The sequence below is a fragment of the Coturnix japonica genome, chromosome 8 (assembly GCF_001577835.2).
Source record: "Coturnix japonica isolate 7356 chromosome 8, Coturnix japonica 2.1, whole genome shotgun sequence".
NCBI classification, from domain to species: Eukaryota; Metazoa; Chordata; class Aves; order Galliformes; family Phasianidae; genus Coturnix; species Coturnix japonica.
This window is the reverse complement of record NC_029523.1, coordinates 10,516,632-10,530,493: the sequence shown is the minus strand read 5'-3', so window position 1 is coordinate 10,530,493 and position 13,862 is coordinate 10,516,632. Positions and strand designations below refer to the sequence as shown.

At 36.2% G+C, this 13,862-nt stretch overlaps 2 protein-coding genes across 7 annotated transcripts in view; one reads left to right on the top strand and one right to left on the bottom strand.

The window, feature by feature from the left end:
• Positions 1-13,862, bottom strand: part of PLPPR5 (phospholipid phosphatase related 5) — a 169,403-nt gene that overhangs the window by 91,561 nt on the left and 63,980 nt on the right. For 4 of the 6 annotated variants that reach the window (XM_015870093.1, XM_015870101.1, XM_032446252.1 and 1 more), the window contains exon 2: positions 9,919-10,007. The exons of the other annotated variants lie outside the window; for them this stretch is intronic. The gene's annotated coding sequence lies outside the window, so the exon portion shown is untranslated. The remainder of the gene's footprint in view (positions 1-9,918; positions 10,008-13,862) is intronic. 6 annotated transcript variants of the gene reach the window in all.
• PLPPR4 (phospholipid phosphatase related 4) overlaps positions 1-13,862 on the top strand; it is a 28,934-nt gene that overhangs the window by 2,398 nt on the left and 12,674 nt on the right. Inside the window, exons 2-3 of the mRNA XM_015870087.2 lie at positions 10,871-11,056; positions 12,726-12,855. Coding sequence (XP_015725573.1) covers positions 10,871-11,056; positions 12,726-12,855 — 316 coding nt within the window. The remainder of the gene's footprint in view (positions 1-10,870; positions 11,057-12,725; positions 12,856-13,862) is intronic.

Sequence of the window (13,862 nt, the reverse complement as noted above, 5' to 3'; positions counted from 1 at the left end):
TGTGACTGGCTCAAGGAGAACTGAGTTATACTTTGTATAAAAGGATTAAATAAAATGTAATTTCACTGGCATTAGAGATTCACAAGTGTAATGGACAGAGGGATTTGACTGGTATTGCTATGTAATATAGATTTCCTTTGTAAGCAGGAGGTTAGTCTCTACTATGATCCAACAAAGGCCAACTAAATAAAAAAAAAAAAACAAAAAACAAAAAACAAAAACCAAACAAACAAAAACAAACAAACAAACAAAAACCCTACCCAATCTGATTAATGCTTTCTCAATTTTAAAGCTTTTAATATTATGAATGGGAGTGGAAATGATGATGAGAAATGAGATTTTTAAGTCATTCCTCTAAATGCTTTCAAGTCTTTCATTTCCCACCCCCCCCCCCCCCCCCCCACCTTGCCACCCACTCACTTCCATTTTGTCTATTCCATTCATTTTAGTAAGTCCCTCCCCACTCCAAATTGCAGTGAATAAGAACATAAAAATAAGTTTGCACCTCCAAACAAACAAAAACAACAGTATTCTGTCTCCCATATAGCATCAGGACCTAGAAAATCTACACTAAAGAAAAAATAACTTGCTAAGAAAATAAGGTATAATGTATTTCTAAAATACATAGTATTTTTCTCTCAAACACTAGACGAAAGATTGGAAATAATTATGTTGGGACAAGGAGGAAATGAAAATTCCAAAGATAGTATACAATTAAAGAGGAAAAATAACACTCTATTAACTGATGTATTTCAGGGATAAGAGAGTAAAGAACAGGTACAAGACAGATTTTCTGCTTCAAATGGGTTTGCTGTTTAGAAATAGCGGCAAATACAGCTCTGACAGAGAGGTTTTCCTGCTCTTATGATTCTTATGAATATGTCACGTACGAGATTAAATTCCATAAATTAAAGTGTTCAATGGCAGCAACTTTCACGACTGGAAAAAAATGTAAGCAGTCCAATTGACAGTTAACTTTAAAATAATTATTGTGGGCCCAATTTTCCTTTCAATCTACTTTAAGAATATCAAACCAACAGATTTTAACACAATACATTTATAACATAAAACCAATATGCCCTTTTTAAGATCAACGTTATTACTGCAGCTATTGCTCATTTACACAGAAATGCAAAAGGAGAATCACACTAGAGTTTCAGAAGATGTACAAATGAAAAGGAAATAAAAACATGAAAGGAAGAGACGGTGTTTCAAAAAAATTTGGATGAATGATCTTCAAAAAAATAAAATCAGAGGCAAACAAACAAGCATCATAAAATAAATCATAACACATTTTCAGTAACATTTTCAATTTCACAATTCATAAAATAAAAACTCATAAATTTCATAAATTGACCCCACTGTACCATGATAATTCTTTAGAAGCATTTGAAAGCACTGGTAAGATTTCTGCTTAGCAGTACCTCTGATTTGAGAGCTGAATAGTTTTAGATTGCCTTGTACATCTCAGTTACCTGAGGCATGTGGTAATGAGCACTGCCAGGCAGCCTGGCCTGTTTTATTCCTAATTATGGTTGTGACATTTTAGGGTTCTGTAGACTCTATGGGCTGTCTGAGCTTTGTTTGTATAGCTGCGAAGTCAAAGCTTGCAATGAAAATTCAAAGTCCCTCTGGTTTAGTGGGATGTGTTAAAGAGTCTACACACACATGGGAGACATTGAAAATCAGCATTTCCTGTAAGAAGTTTCACCTTTTGAAATTGTTTCTTTTCAGCATATTCAGAGTATATCATAAGTATATCCACTTGCAGAACAAAAAATTCATAGTATCACCTATGTTATAGAAGACCTTCAAGGTCATCAAGTTCAACCACCAACCTGAACCTACCAAGACCCATCACCAAACCAGATCCCTTCATGCTGTGTTTACGCTTCTCTTGAATACTTCCAGGGATGGGGACTCCCAACACTTTCCCAGGCATCCTGTTTATTTCTTAATTAAATATAAATATCTCCCATTTTAATAGAAATATGGAAAATTTCCAAGGTTATGTAGTTTCTATTACTGAGACCATAATCATGATTTAGAGGCAGAAGAGATATATTCTTGGTGAAATAGAAAGACTCTTCATCTGTGCCCTCTTGATTCTAAAAATCCTGGCTTATATGCCTTAAGTCACTATGACTTTTGCCTTTGACTTCATTGACACTAGTGCATTATTGTGTGTCCCACAAGTGGGAATGCTAGAGGACACAGTGTCCTGAGTGATCACTTAGGTTTTCTTGGTCCCCAGAGGAGAAGGAATTTTTCTAACAGTGGCACAAGCAGAAAGCACAAGTATCTGTTATGACCACAGGAATCCAGCCAGCAAAATATAGGTCATCAGCCTCCATCAAAATAAATACACACAGGGAATATTCACTTCCTTTCCTTTTGCTTCTAATATATACTGGCAGAGCTAGGTTTGAAATGTCAGATGTTTGTACACATCATTATGTGTACAATGTGTACAATAATAAGAGAGGTGGCTCTATGCCACCTCTCAGTCACATCTGGAGGGTTTTATGTAGCTTTTCAGCTATGCATGACCCACCACATTCAAATTATGCATTTTTTCACTTCAAAGTTGTATATAAGTATGATTGTATGAGATACAAACTCAGAGGAAGTGCAACAATTAGAATAAGTGTATAGTGAGAATGAGCTCTAGGACTAAACCTTCCTTCCTAAGAACAAAATGTTTGTATCTAGTGCAAGAGTTAACCTATACTGCTGTTTCTTGGAGGACCATTTCTATCTAGAGTAGGTTTACTGCTATGTTTCAATTAGACTTTGAGAAAGAAAAAACACACACACAAACTGTAGAAAATGAAATTACCCCCATACTGTGGAAGTAGCACAATGTTTTATGTATATATGCTTTTTCAATCAAAAGAGTCAATAATGCGCAAGGGGATGAGGAAGAGAAGAAATACATTTAAGAGCCTGCTCACTGAACTGACCTTGTGATATGCCTGAATCATACAGGATAGACATTAGATATGCATATAACATTGCATCCCCAAAATACTAAAGGCCAGTCTGAGACCTGAGGAGGCTGCTACTCAGAGAAACTGTCATTCATTATCTAAACTGTCAATGTTATATCCTCCCTATTACTTCTTCATCCACAGAAGAGCTGTTCACCTTGCATACTACTTGCTTTTAGCAGATGAGCAGAAAAGGGTGGCATAAAGGGAGGGGCCAGGGCTGTGCTAATATTGTCATGAGAAAAAAAAAAAAAAAAAAAAAAAAAGTAATAATGCCACATGTTAGATCTCCCTCTATGTTTGGCTATTTACTTTACCAATGTAGAGTTTAATTCATTCATGGAGACAGAGAAACTTGTTCTCTTTTCAGTCCTTCATCATCCTCCTGATCTAACACACAGTAGCAAAAGGAAGACTTAGTATGTTAGAAGTCAAGGGAGATTTATTTTCCAAAGAATTACATCTTCCAGAAATTGAAATATTTATGCTACTTTCTGTGATTTCCTTCTATAATTGTTAAAAATCTGCAGGCAAAATTAAATTGAAGTTGCCAAAGAGCATGGGAGTGAGCCGCTGGAGAAAGGTTGACACCCACAGATTTTATTGATTTAATTATTCTTCTATGAGAGCTGTGCTGATAGTAACTTCTCCTATTTTATGCTTTCCCCCAGTGTCAAAGGCAGATGGTTGTGGTATGGCAGCAGAGGCTGAACCTTTCTGCCAATATTCCATCACATGTTGTTGTTATGCGGCAGATGGCAGCAGAGGGGCAGTTGTGTGACCACTATGAGACCAAAACAACAGTCCACGGAGTGGCAACATGCAAATTTCTATATATAACAAGAAATAAAAATAATAAAAAATAAAGAAATAAAATAGAAAAAATATATATATTTCTATATATAAAAGAAAAAGTTCAAGATACAGCCTTCAGTGGGTAAGATGATGATCACTGTCTTTTGGGAGAGGAAAGTGATGATCCTTCTGGATTGATTTCCTGTAACCCAAATAAACCATCAAATCTAACTTCTATATCACAGTGTTGTCTAAGCTGAAGACTTGAACTTCCTGAGAAGGCCAGAGAAGACAACAACCCTTGTCTTGCAATACAAGAACACCAGAACTCATACCAGTTTCAAGACCACAGAGCACACTGCTAGTCTTGGCTGGACTGTGCTATCACACCCACCATATACTCTGGATCTGGTGCCTTCTGACTTGATTCTGTTTGGGCCACTGAAAGAAGAGCTTTGTGGGCAACATTTTCCTAGCAATGATGCCATAATAGCTGCTGTGAAACAGTGGGTCACCTCTGCTGGTGCAGATTTTTATGAGTGATTCTTGTTCACCACCAGTGAAAATGGACAACTAATGGTGATGATTACATTTAAAGATAGTGTTTCGTAGCTGAGAATTTACTCCTCAGATAGTGTTACTGTGCTCTTTGTGTCTATTATAGTAGAAAGAAACACGCAGCATTACTTTCAGGATGAGCTGTGTATTTATGAAACAGTGTAGTTTGGAGAGTAGAATAAATTGTAACATTATGGAGGGACTGGCAGCTTTAACTGCTAGATCCTTTTTCTTTTTTGAGTGAACTTACTTCTAGCTGAAACTTAGTAACATTTCAACCCGAAAAAGCCACCTTTTCAGAAATGTAGCTGTTCTTGTTTTTACTATAACTCTATTGTAGCCACTATCAAAGAAGTCTAAAAATGAAAACTGTGTGCAATATCTTAAATCTCTCCGTAGTTACCCATTGATTGTAACTATTCAATACTCATAATTAGCAATAACCATAAGTAATGTAATGAATCATCAACTATTTCTGAACACACAATGAAGAGGAACACATTCACAGTTCTTATGTGATGCAAAATTTCTGTCTAACTGAGTGTTTCACATTTAAGTGCATATACTTAAGCTGAAATGTTTAAAAAAATTATTTTAGATTGAGATATAAGCCCTTTTAGAATTACTAAGTATCAATATGACTTTTAAATTTATGGGGGGGAGGGGGAATGACAATTTTTTCACTTATGTATCAGCTTTATTTTTGGTCTTATGCTTTGCCAAGAGGTTTTCCATCAACATTAGGCAAAAGATGAAGAGATTTTAGGAGCTGCACAAGGATATCTTCTGTATTTCTAAAGCTACACTCTATTTGGTAGTCACAGAACAATTCAATTAAGCACTAAAATCAATGATGGAAATAGGCATAATTTAATTTTCCAAAATGGTAATGGTAATAGATTTCAGTGGCACCTGGGATTCTAAACTGTGAGTCAAAATTAAATCCAATAGAGTTAATCTGGGAGAAGAAAGACTACATAATGTCTCTGCAATTAGTTTTCACAAAACATAGACAATGGCTAGGTAAAAATCCTTCAGAGAAAAGGCAGTTTCTTACAGCTTTGGACTAGATGAAGTCTGCATCCAAAATGAGCTACAACAGCAGAAACTGGAGTTTAGACAGAAAAGCAAAACAACAACAACAACAAAACAAAAGCAAAAACAAAAACAAAAAAACAACTTTATACACATGGAAATTTGAGGCTTCTGAAAAGCCTGAATGTCTAATATTACAAACATGAGTATATAAGAATTATTTTAGAACACAGCAAAAAAATCTGCAAACCCGAATTTTAAGTTAAACATGTTCCCTGCTCTACATGTATCCACGCATCCTCTGCTCTATACCATCTCTAAGAAGACCTCATGACATCCCAGTTTGTAATGCAGTTAAGCTTGTGCTTGGTCTTAATCCCAGCTTAGCACAGCAGTCTGACTAAGGTAGAGCATTGATGAAGCTAAGCAGGAGTCACAGCGAGGATCCTACAAAAGAGCCCATGGGTTCTAAAAAGCAAAAGAAAATGGCAGCATTTGGTCTGATACCATTTTTCCTGCTTGTCATATTTCTGGAAGGTATTTAGACATCTTAGCCATGACCTCAGTATTCATTCCTGTCAGGACAAAAGAGACCCATCCTTCTGTCTCACAAAGTTCTCAGCAAAGTATGACAGAACAGCCACAGAGGCTGAAAGTTGCAATCACTGTTGGCAGTTAGCTAAGAATAGACATACCTTGTCTGCTCCACCCCACCACAGCCCTCTTATTTGTCTCATCCATCTTGTCATTTAGACTATGAAGTCCTTGTCATGAGGACTGACATTTATAATACTTTTTAATAGAATCTCCCACAATTCCACAGCCTTGCAGTGAAAACACAGCATAGCTATTAAATAGACCATCGTTCTTCCAAGTCTTTGTCTGCTGCTGATTTAATGAGGAGAAACTTGTGGCATTCATTAGTTATCTCTCTGTGGCAATCCCCTGTGTGTTTACTTGTTCGCTTAAATAGATTTCCTGAATACCAGAAAACAAGAGAGAGACCAAAAGGCCACTGAGGTATTCAGGAATTCTTTGCCTGTTGCAGAAGAGTCGCAGAACAACTTAAGGATGGAAGAATTCATTGGCCACCTGAGTCTAGGTTACTTCCAAATATATCCAAGTATGCTACCAAGTACCCCTTAACACATTCTGACATGTGGGATAGCCATACTGTCTTTATCCCACTCCTGGCTAGCTTTGGCTTTGTTCCACAGATCCTGCTGCTCTTCTGCCTGTCATATACAGTCAGGTAAAACAAATAAATTCCACTGCCTTTGTACTTGCATCCTGTCTCATGGAAAATCACTTAAGTGGTTATCACACTACAGAGACATCAGTATTTACCCATTATTACAGAAGAGGCATCTCATTTTTCCGCAATTTGCTTGACTGAAATATAGACCATGCTAATCTTGTTTGTAACTTATATTCAAAGTGTCTGCTGGTAGCCACCAACACAGTCTAATAAAACAAGACAGGATCTGGATGTTCATGGAAAGAGATCACACCTGTAATGCATTTTAGCAAAGCAAGAAAGGTCACCAAGCTGCATCCCAGAGAGCACATTTAGCCATCTGAGTGTGTTTACAGTCTCCTTGCTTTCACTCTCAACAAAGCCCATGGATTTGAAGACATTCTCTTGAAGATACATATGGACTTTTTGCTTAGCTACGTGTTAGCAAATGTGAAAATTAGATGTGTAACAACTCGCATGCAGTTTTAGGGAAATGAAATTTGTAGAATCTACTAATTTTCATAGAGATTTAAATTATGTATCCAATTGCATATTCCTTCAGTGTAGAGAAGAAATAGAGATGGGAGTAGAGGGTAATATTAATTTGTGCCTTTTTTTTGTTTGAGCCTCTCTGTCTCATTGGTGTTATTTAGGATACTGTCAATACTTAATTCCCACTGACTTGCCTATAACACTTGCAGAGAGAACCTGATTACAGTGATCATTTTATTTGATTACAAATGATCATTTGATCATTTGGGAATTCTCCAAGGGGAGGATTAGATCTGGTGGTTGGTAACCCTGCTCATGGCAGGGGAGTTGAAACTAGATGATCATTATGGTCCTTTTCATCCCAGACCATTCTATGAATCACTCCAAGAAGAGGATTTCACCACTAAGGCTTGGCCTTTCACTGCCTCATTTGCAAGATGTCTGCTATTATACCAGCTCCTTACTGCTGCATTACGGGGTACAACATATAGAAGTACAGAAATAGGATAAGGTAATAGGGCATAAGTTGATAGTGGGTGTTTCGAAGGCTGCAAATAACTCCACTAGTGGTCAGATAAAGAAGTGGAATCTGTTAAGACTGATTTAACAGTATCAAAGAGCAAGAACAATGTAAATTGTGTAAACCTTTGGGGTGTAATATGAACATACAGATCAAGAAGAGAAAGAGCCAGGTGTGAAAGAGCATATGCAATCATAAAAACAAACCCAAGTGCATCCTAGAGTAAAGATCAACATCATACTGCATCTAGCAATGCTTCTGGAATGCATTAGTATTAATCATAAAGTGCTACGGCTTAATAAAGCCTCTTAACTATTAAAAAGTTATAAGATGAAAAGTACTACTTAAAAAAAGAAAAAACAACCAAAAACCTCCAGATCAAACTATTTTCAGAAGCAGTGCTGATTACTATGCTGATTACAGTCCTGACTCCCTCACATGCTGAAGGGAATTTGGTCATTTGGGTCAAACTCCACATTTACAGGCATATTTATACACTTACAAGCTAAACAAGGATCTTACTCCATTAGCCAATCAAGAAAGTAGGAGTATATATACAGAGAGTTTATTTTTCTACTTAGGAATAGGAAAATTCCTGTTCCATTTTGTAATTAAAACAATACACATTATAACTTCTTAATTATATTTGGCATTTTCAAGGTGTTGGGAACTGAAGTCTATAATTATGGAACTATTGCTGCCTTAAGGAGAACAGTCCATAAATATTCATACATTAAATAGCCACTTATACTGTTTTGTAGGTTTTAGAAATGTTCACATTTCTCTGGCCTTCTTTAAAAATGAATTTTATATTAATATTTTAAAGAAGATAGGAAGAAAAATTTCCTGTGGGATTTGACATACTATATATAGCAAATTGACTATAAACCTATTCATTAGTACTGTAAGCAGTTATGTTAGGGATTCATAGTCCTTTAGAATTATTTCTTTGCTTTTAGCAGAGTGGTTAATTACAGTCAGAAATAATATAGGAGTCCTGTAGTGGAGCTGTAAGACAGTGAAATGCATTTTCACAATTCCATAATTTTTGTAATTGACAATATGATTACAGCTAATGTTACCATAACCAGGGCAGAGATGGATTTATGGGTAAAGTAAGGGTCCTGTTGTTCAGGAGAGGCTTTCTTTTTCTTGATGTTAGAATAAAGGAAAATTACACCCTGAAGATGAAACTCTGAGTGCAAGGTGTTCCATGAGTCTTCCTGCCCTGAGTTTCTACAATAGGAAATAAATCTTTTGGGAAGACTAGATGAAAATACACCAGGAGGGTACCGGACCTTTTTTCCCCATCTTGTCCATTTAGCTCACTGGGACCCTGACTCTGGCCAAGTCATTCAGGTATGACTTTCAAATAGTTAATAATAAAAGACACTGCAAATACCTTAGCTGTTAAATGCTGTGCAGAACTGAAATTGTTGTATTCATGAATTCAAATGCTGTGCAGTCTTGGTGTGCAAGGAATAATGGGAGGGACTGCACAAATTCCCCACACACCAGGAAAGTATCCCTCTGTACAAGAGTCACTTTATCACAAACAGTTCCACAGTCTCTACCTAGGTAAGATTACTATGGAATCAACTTGAGCAAAGATAACATGGCAGGAAAAAAATTCTGTTTTCCACCTTCAGTAGATTTAGTTCAGATTCTAAGGTGTACTAAAAAGCACGTTTCAGGGAAATTTAGCAAGTTTCCCTCTTCCCTAGTCCAACAATATCACATTTTATGTACAAAAAACTCTACATTTAGAAAAGACAAGGTTTAAAAACCCCAAAATAGCTAATTAATGCAAAAACTAATCGTCCCTCTGCCATATACAGTTTAGGGTTTTCTTTAAGTTTTTTAAAGCTTTTATTCATCATTTTTCCAGTACACATATTTATCCAGTTTTACCACTTATTTTTATTTTTTTATAGAATAGGATAAATGATACCAATTGTAATCAAGCAATTAATTGTAATTGCTTGTAAACACTGAAGACTGCAATGGTAATATAGTCTCATAGTGCCTGAAATTATGTCAGAAGAGTACATATTCTTTACAAGGCAAGGGGCTTGATGTAAAAGAGAAGGTTTTTTTTTCCTCAAGAGGTATGATATGGCCTTGTCTGCTTCTTATTATTCTATCTGTCTTAGCAAATCTATTCATTGGTTTCAAGTTTTTTTCTTTCCAGCATCAGTTAATCATGAGGAAAAGTTAATGTGATAGCCATCTAAAAATAAAAATAAAAGAGGAAAGGAAGCAGATAGGCAGTTAACACTACCAATAGGTACCTTAGTTATTGCAGAGACACAAATGGAGTCACCGCATTGCAGTGGAGGCGCAGACAGTTGTAGCAGTGTTGCCTTGTTGAATGAGAACTCTGGGAAATAATAAACAAAAAGATCTGATCATTTATTATGCATTCATTAATAGGATGCAGAGAACTCTCACATACTGCTAGTCAGCCTTCCCACTGGCCATCCTAGGGAAGAGGCTGCCCTATCTACTCACCACCCAATAGCTTCAAAATGTCTTTTTTCAATTGCTTCTCTTGTAAGAATTACTGGTTGCATTTGTGTATTCAGGAGATGTGGGGTACGTTTATCCCAGGAATGCTAACTTCACTCATAATAAATTACTGTACGTAACTGTGAAAGTTAAACTCACTATTATCTAGTGAATAAAAGAAGTTTGAAGACAGGCATCGTAATCTACACAGACCAAATCTTGTCAAAAGTAAATGCTTTTTGATAGAATAACAAAATGAAAGTGCCAAGGCAGAACACTTCATTATCATGTATTTTTCTTTAAATGTTACTTTGAATCTTAATAAAAATAGGTTTGGGTATAAAAACTGCCGTATAGATGGCAAGTAAAGTACCAAGAAGGGGGAGGATGACCAGAAGAAAGCTGACACCTCACTGGGAGTCTGTGCTATCGTACTTACTTTTAAAAACAAAATTAAATTAAAATTCTGACCATTAATAATTTGTGGATGAAAAGGCGAAATTATGTGGGCTAAAAACTGGAATGGGTATTCTAAATAGCTTGGTAGACAACAGAGTTACTTGATATCAACTGAGTAGTATAACATCCCTAGAGAATTTATTATTTATAGAAGATAAAACAAATATAGCAAGGAATAATGTGATGTAAATAGCAAACTATGGTGATTTATCAAAAATGTCTCTGCAAAAACAATGCTATTCTATTTCTATAATTTTTCATTTTCTTCTTTTCTAGTTGCCAATATTGGCATCTTCTGTTGTTAGCCTGTATTTTCTTGAACTTACTGATGTCTTCAAGCCAGTTCACTCTGGATTTAATTGCTATGACAAGAGTCTGAGTATGCCATATATTGAGCCTACACAAGAAGCAGTTCCCTTTTTGATGTTGCTTAGTCTGGTTTTTGCTGGACCATCAATTACGGTAAGTCTGAGGTGCCACCATCACTTATTAAAGATTCTGAACAGAGTTTCAGTTGGCATAAAGAAAGTAAGTGCTCTGTCTGCAGCTAAGCCACAAAGTACCATCCAAACTAATTACCATCCAAACTAATTGCCTTAGGAGTTTAAATTCAGTTTTATTCTCCCACAGCAAAAGGAGATGCACAGCTCTTAGAACATTCCCTGTAGCACTTCATTTACTCACACTATCCTAACTGCAGGCACTAAGTTAAGAAAAAGCATCAACAGTTGAGTGAAAATAGTTTACATCATTCATTAATGCTATACAATATTAAAAACTGCTTATCATAAGACGCAGATACAACAGTAAATTGGCAGCCTTAATTTTACTGCAGAGAACATGTCACGTTTTTTTGAACTAGCTTTGCTTAGTAAGGGGTATCAGCCTTGTCTGTGAAATCAATTTCATTTTCACAAGCAGCACTGGGACTCCTCTGAATTGAAAGTCAGTTGTTCAGAGTAGACAGGAGACTGGTTTAATGGCTCATCCAAAGGGAGAAGATTATTTCAGCAGAATGGAAACTCTTGTCAGAATATTAGCAGTTTGGTAATACATTATTAATGAGTAGCAACTGCTTTTAACCAGGTTTGTACTGCCCAGAAATATTACAGAAAATTACCACATGTATTACTGGTATATGTCTTATTGTTTGTGGGATATGAGAAAATTTCTATACATATTCATAAAGAACAGGAAATGTCAGTGAGAGATTTTGGTGTGCAGAAATGTGGATCATTACTACATCAGATTCTTCTTCATTCAGATGCTTTAGCCTTTAATTGTACTGTAAGCTCCATGCACAGCCTACATTACTTTTCATCTGCTGATAGACATGTGAACTTTCCTTGTAGTGGTGAGAACTTCCCCCTTCATTTCAATATTTCAATACATCATTTTTTTTCTGAATTCTAACATAGCTCCATACAGATTATCAAGCTACAATGCTTAACAAGAAAATCAATAGAACTTGAGGCTAAAAAAAATATAAATAGATCTGCATTTTCCAGCAAACACACTTTGTTCTCTTTTCTATTCTTCTTATTTCTGTTCTAAACATTTACCTGTGGCTTAAGGCACGATCTCTGTTCAGAGCACCATAAGGACAGAACTTTTTCTACTGCTGTGGATCTGGTTAAAATCCAAGCCAAATTAAATAATTATGGACAAGTAGGCTGCTATGCGATTAGTAGCTGCTAGCAAATGCTAGGCATGAGGCCAAGACTGATGGCTAAAACCACCTTAAGAGCAGTTAAGATACTGCTATGGTTCTGGATCACGTGAAAGGCAAGAACTGCTGATTATTATATTTTTTACTGTAGAAGAATCCAGTTTTTGAATCAAGGCTCCCATTCTGCTGAGAATTTTATACAAACATATTAAACATATTTAGAAAAGCTCTCCTTTCAAAACTATATGGTGCTTAGATTAAATGTCAGTGACCCTTCCTTGTTGCTCTCACACAGGTTAAATTGCATTACTGGATGTTTACATATTGATACACATCTTTTAGATGAATGTATGTGTCAGTGGAAAACATCGGTTATGTCAAAATAATATGAGCCCTTTAAATTCTATTGCTGTCCTATGAGTAATCGCTACATTTAAATTAACAGTTTCTTTGTCATTGCAGATAATGGTAGGAGAAGGAATTCTCTACTGTTGCCTGTCCAAAAGAAGAAATGGGATTGGAACAGAGGCCAATATTAATGCAGGAGGATGCAACTTCAATTCATTTCTTAGAAGAGCTGTCAGATTTGTTGGTGGGTTTCAAAAGTCACTCACAAAGAAGAGTTTTCTGTGTACATTCGGTTTCCACTATGCAGATTTCCTTTTCTGAAACAGCCTTTCAGAACAGTTGCAGGGCTGTATCTGGCATAGATTTGTTTTTTGTTGGGGTTGTTTTTGTTTTTTGTTTTTTTGCCAGAAAATGTGAGAAGAAACTGTCAAGTGGAGCAAGAAAGCAGCCCCATATTCAGTGAAGTAGTATCTACGCTCTCCATTTTCTCTTTCCTCTTCTAGTCCACTGTCAGTCTTCCTAAAATAATCGTTTGTTTTTCCTTCTCTACTCACTTGTTGCCGCTTTCCTTTTAATGGTTTCAGTGTACAGTTTCCCCCTGCCTATCTTCAGTGTATCAAAAGGTTTCAACCCAAATGATACAGCATTCAGCATGAAAGTAACAACCTGTTACAAACTGTCAGTACATCTTACATTCTTTTCTGTTACTTTTACCTACCTCTTGAAAAAGGGCTAGAATCTGGCAACGTAATGATAGAGGGGGATGCGATTAATTGTATTATTTTGGTATTTAATATAGCTGAGATTGTAATGCTAGCTGATCTTTGCTCCACTCTCACAGTTAAGTCCCTCTGCAAATGAATGGCTAAAGGAAAGGTTTTCTCAGTTCCAGAAGGTTTTCATCAGTGAGTGCAGCATATGCAAAGACAGGTTGCAGGACAGCAGACTAAAAACTTTGTAGGTGGACTACACATTAGCTACACATATATACACACACACACATATATATATATGACCAATAAAGCATACTCTGCTAAGAGCAGTAGTGGGGAGGTGAGCAATAAGAAAAACTAATAATATCCCTTGCCACACACTTCTACAGTATAGCATCCTGTTCCATCACTAAAGAAAGCTCTAGGATGCACGGATTAAATCTTTGATTCATATCCTAAGACTGAAGTTTGTTTATGGTAGAACAATTACTTCAGCATTCTTTCAGGTTTGAAATGAGTTTTTGATATAAATACAAGT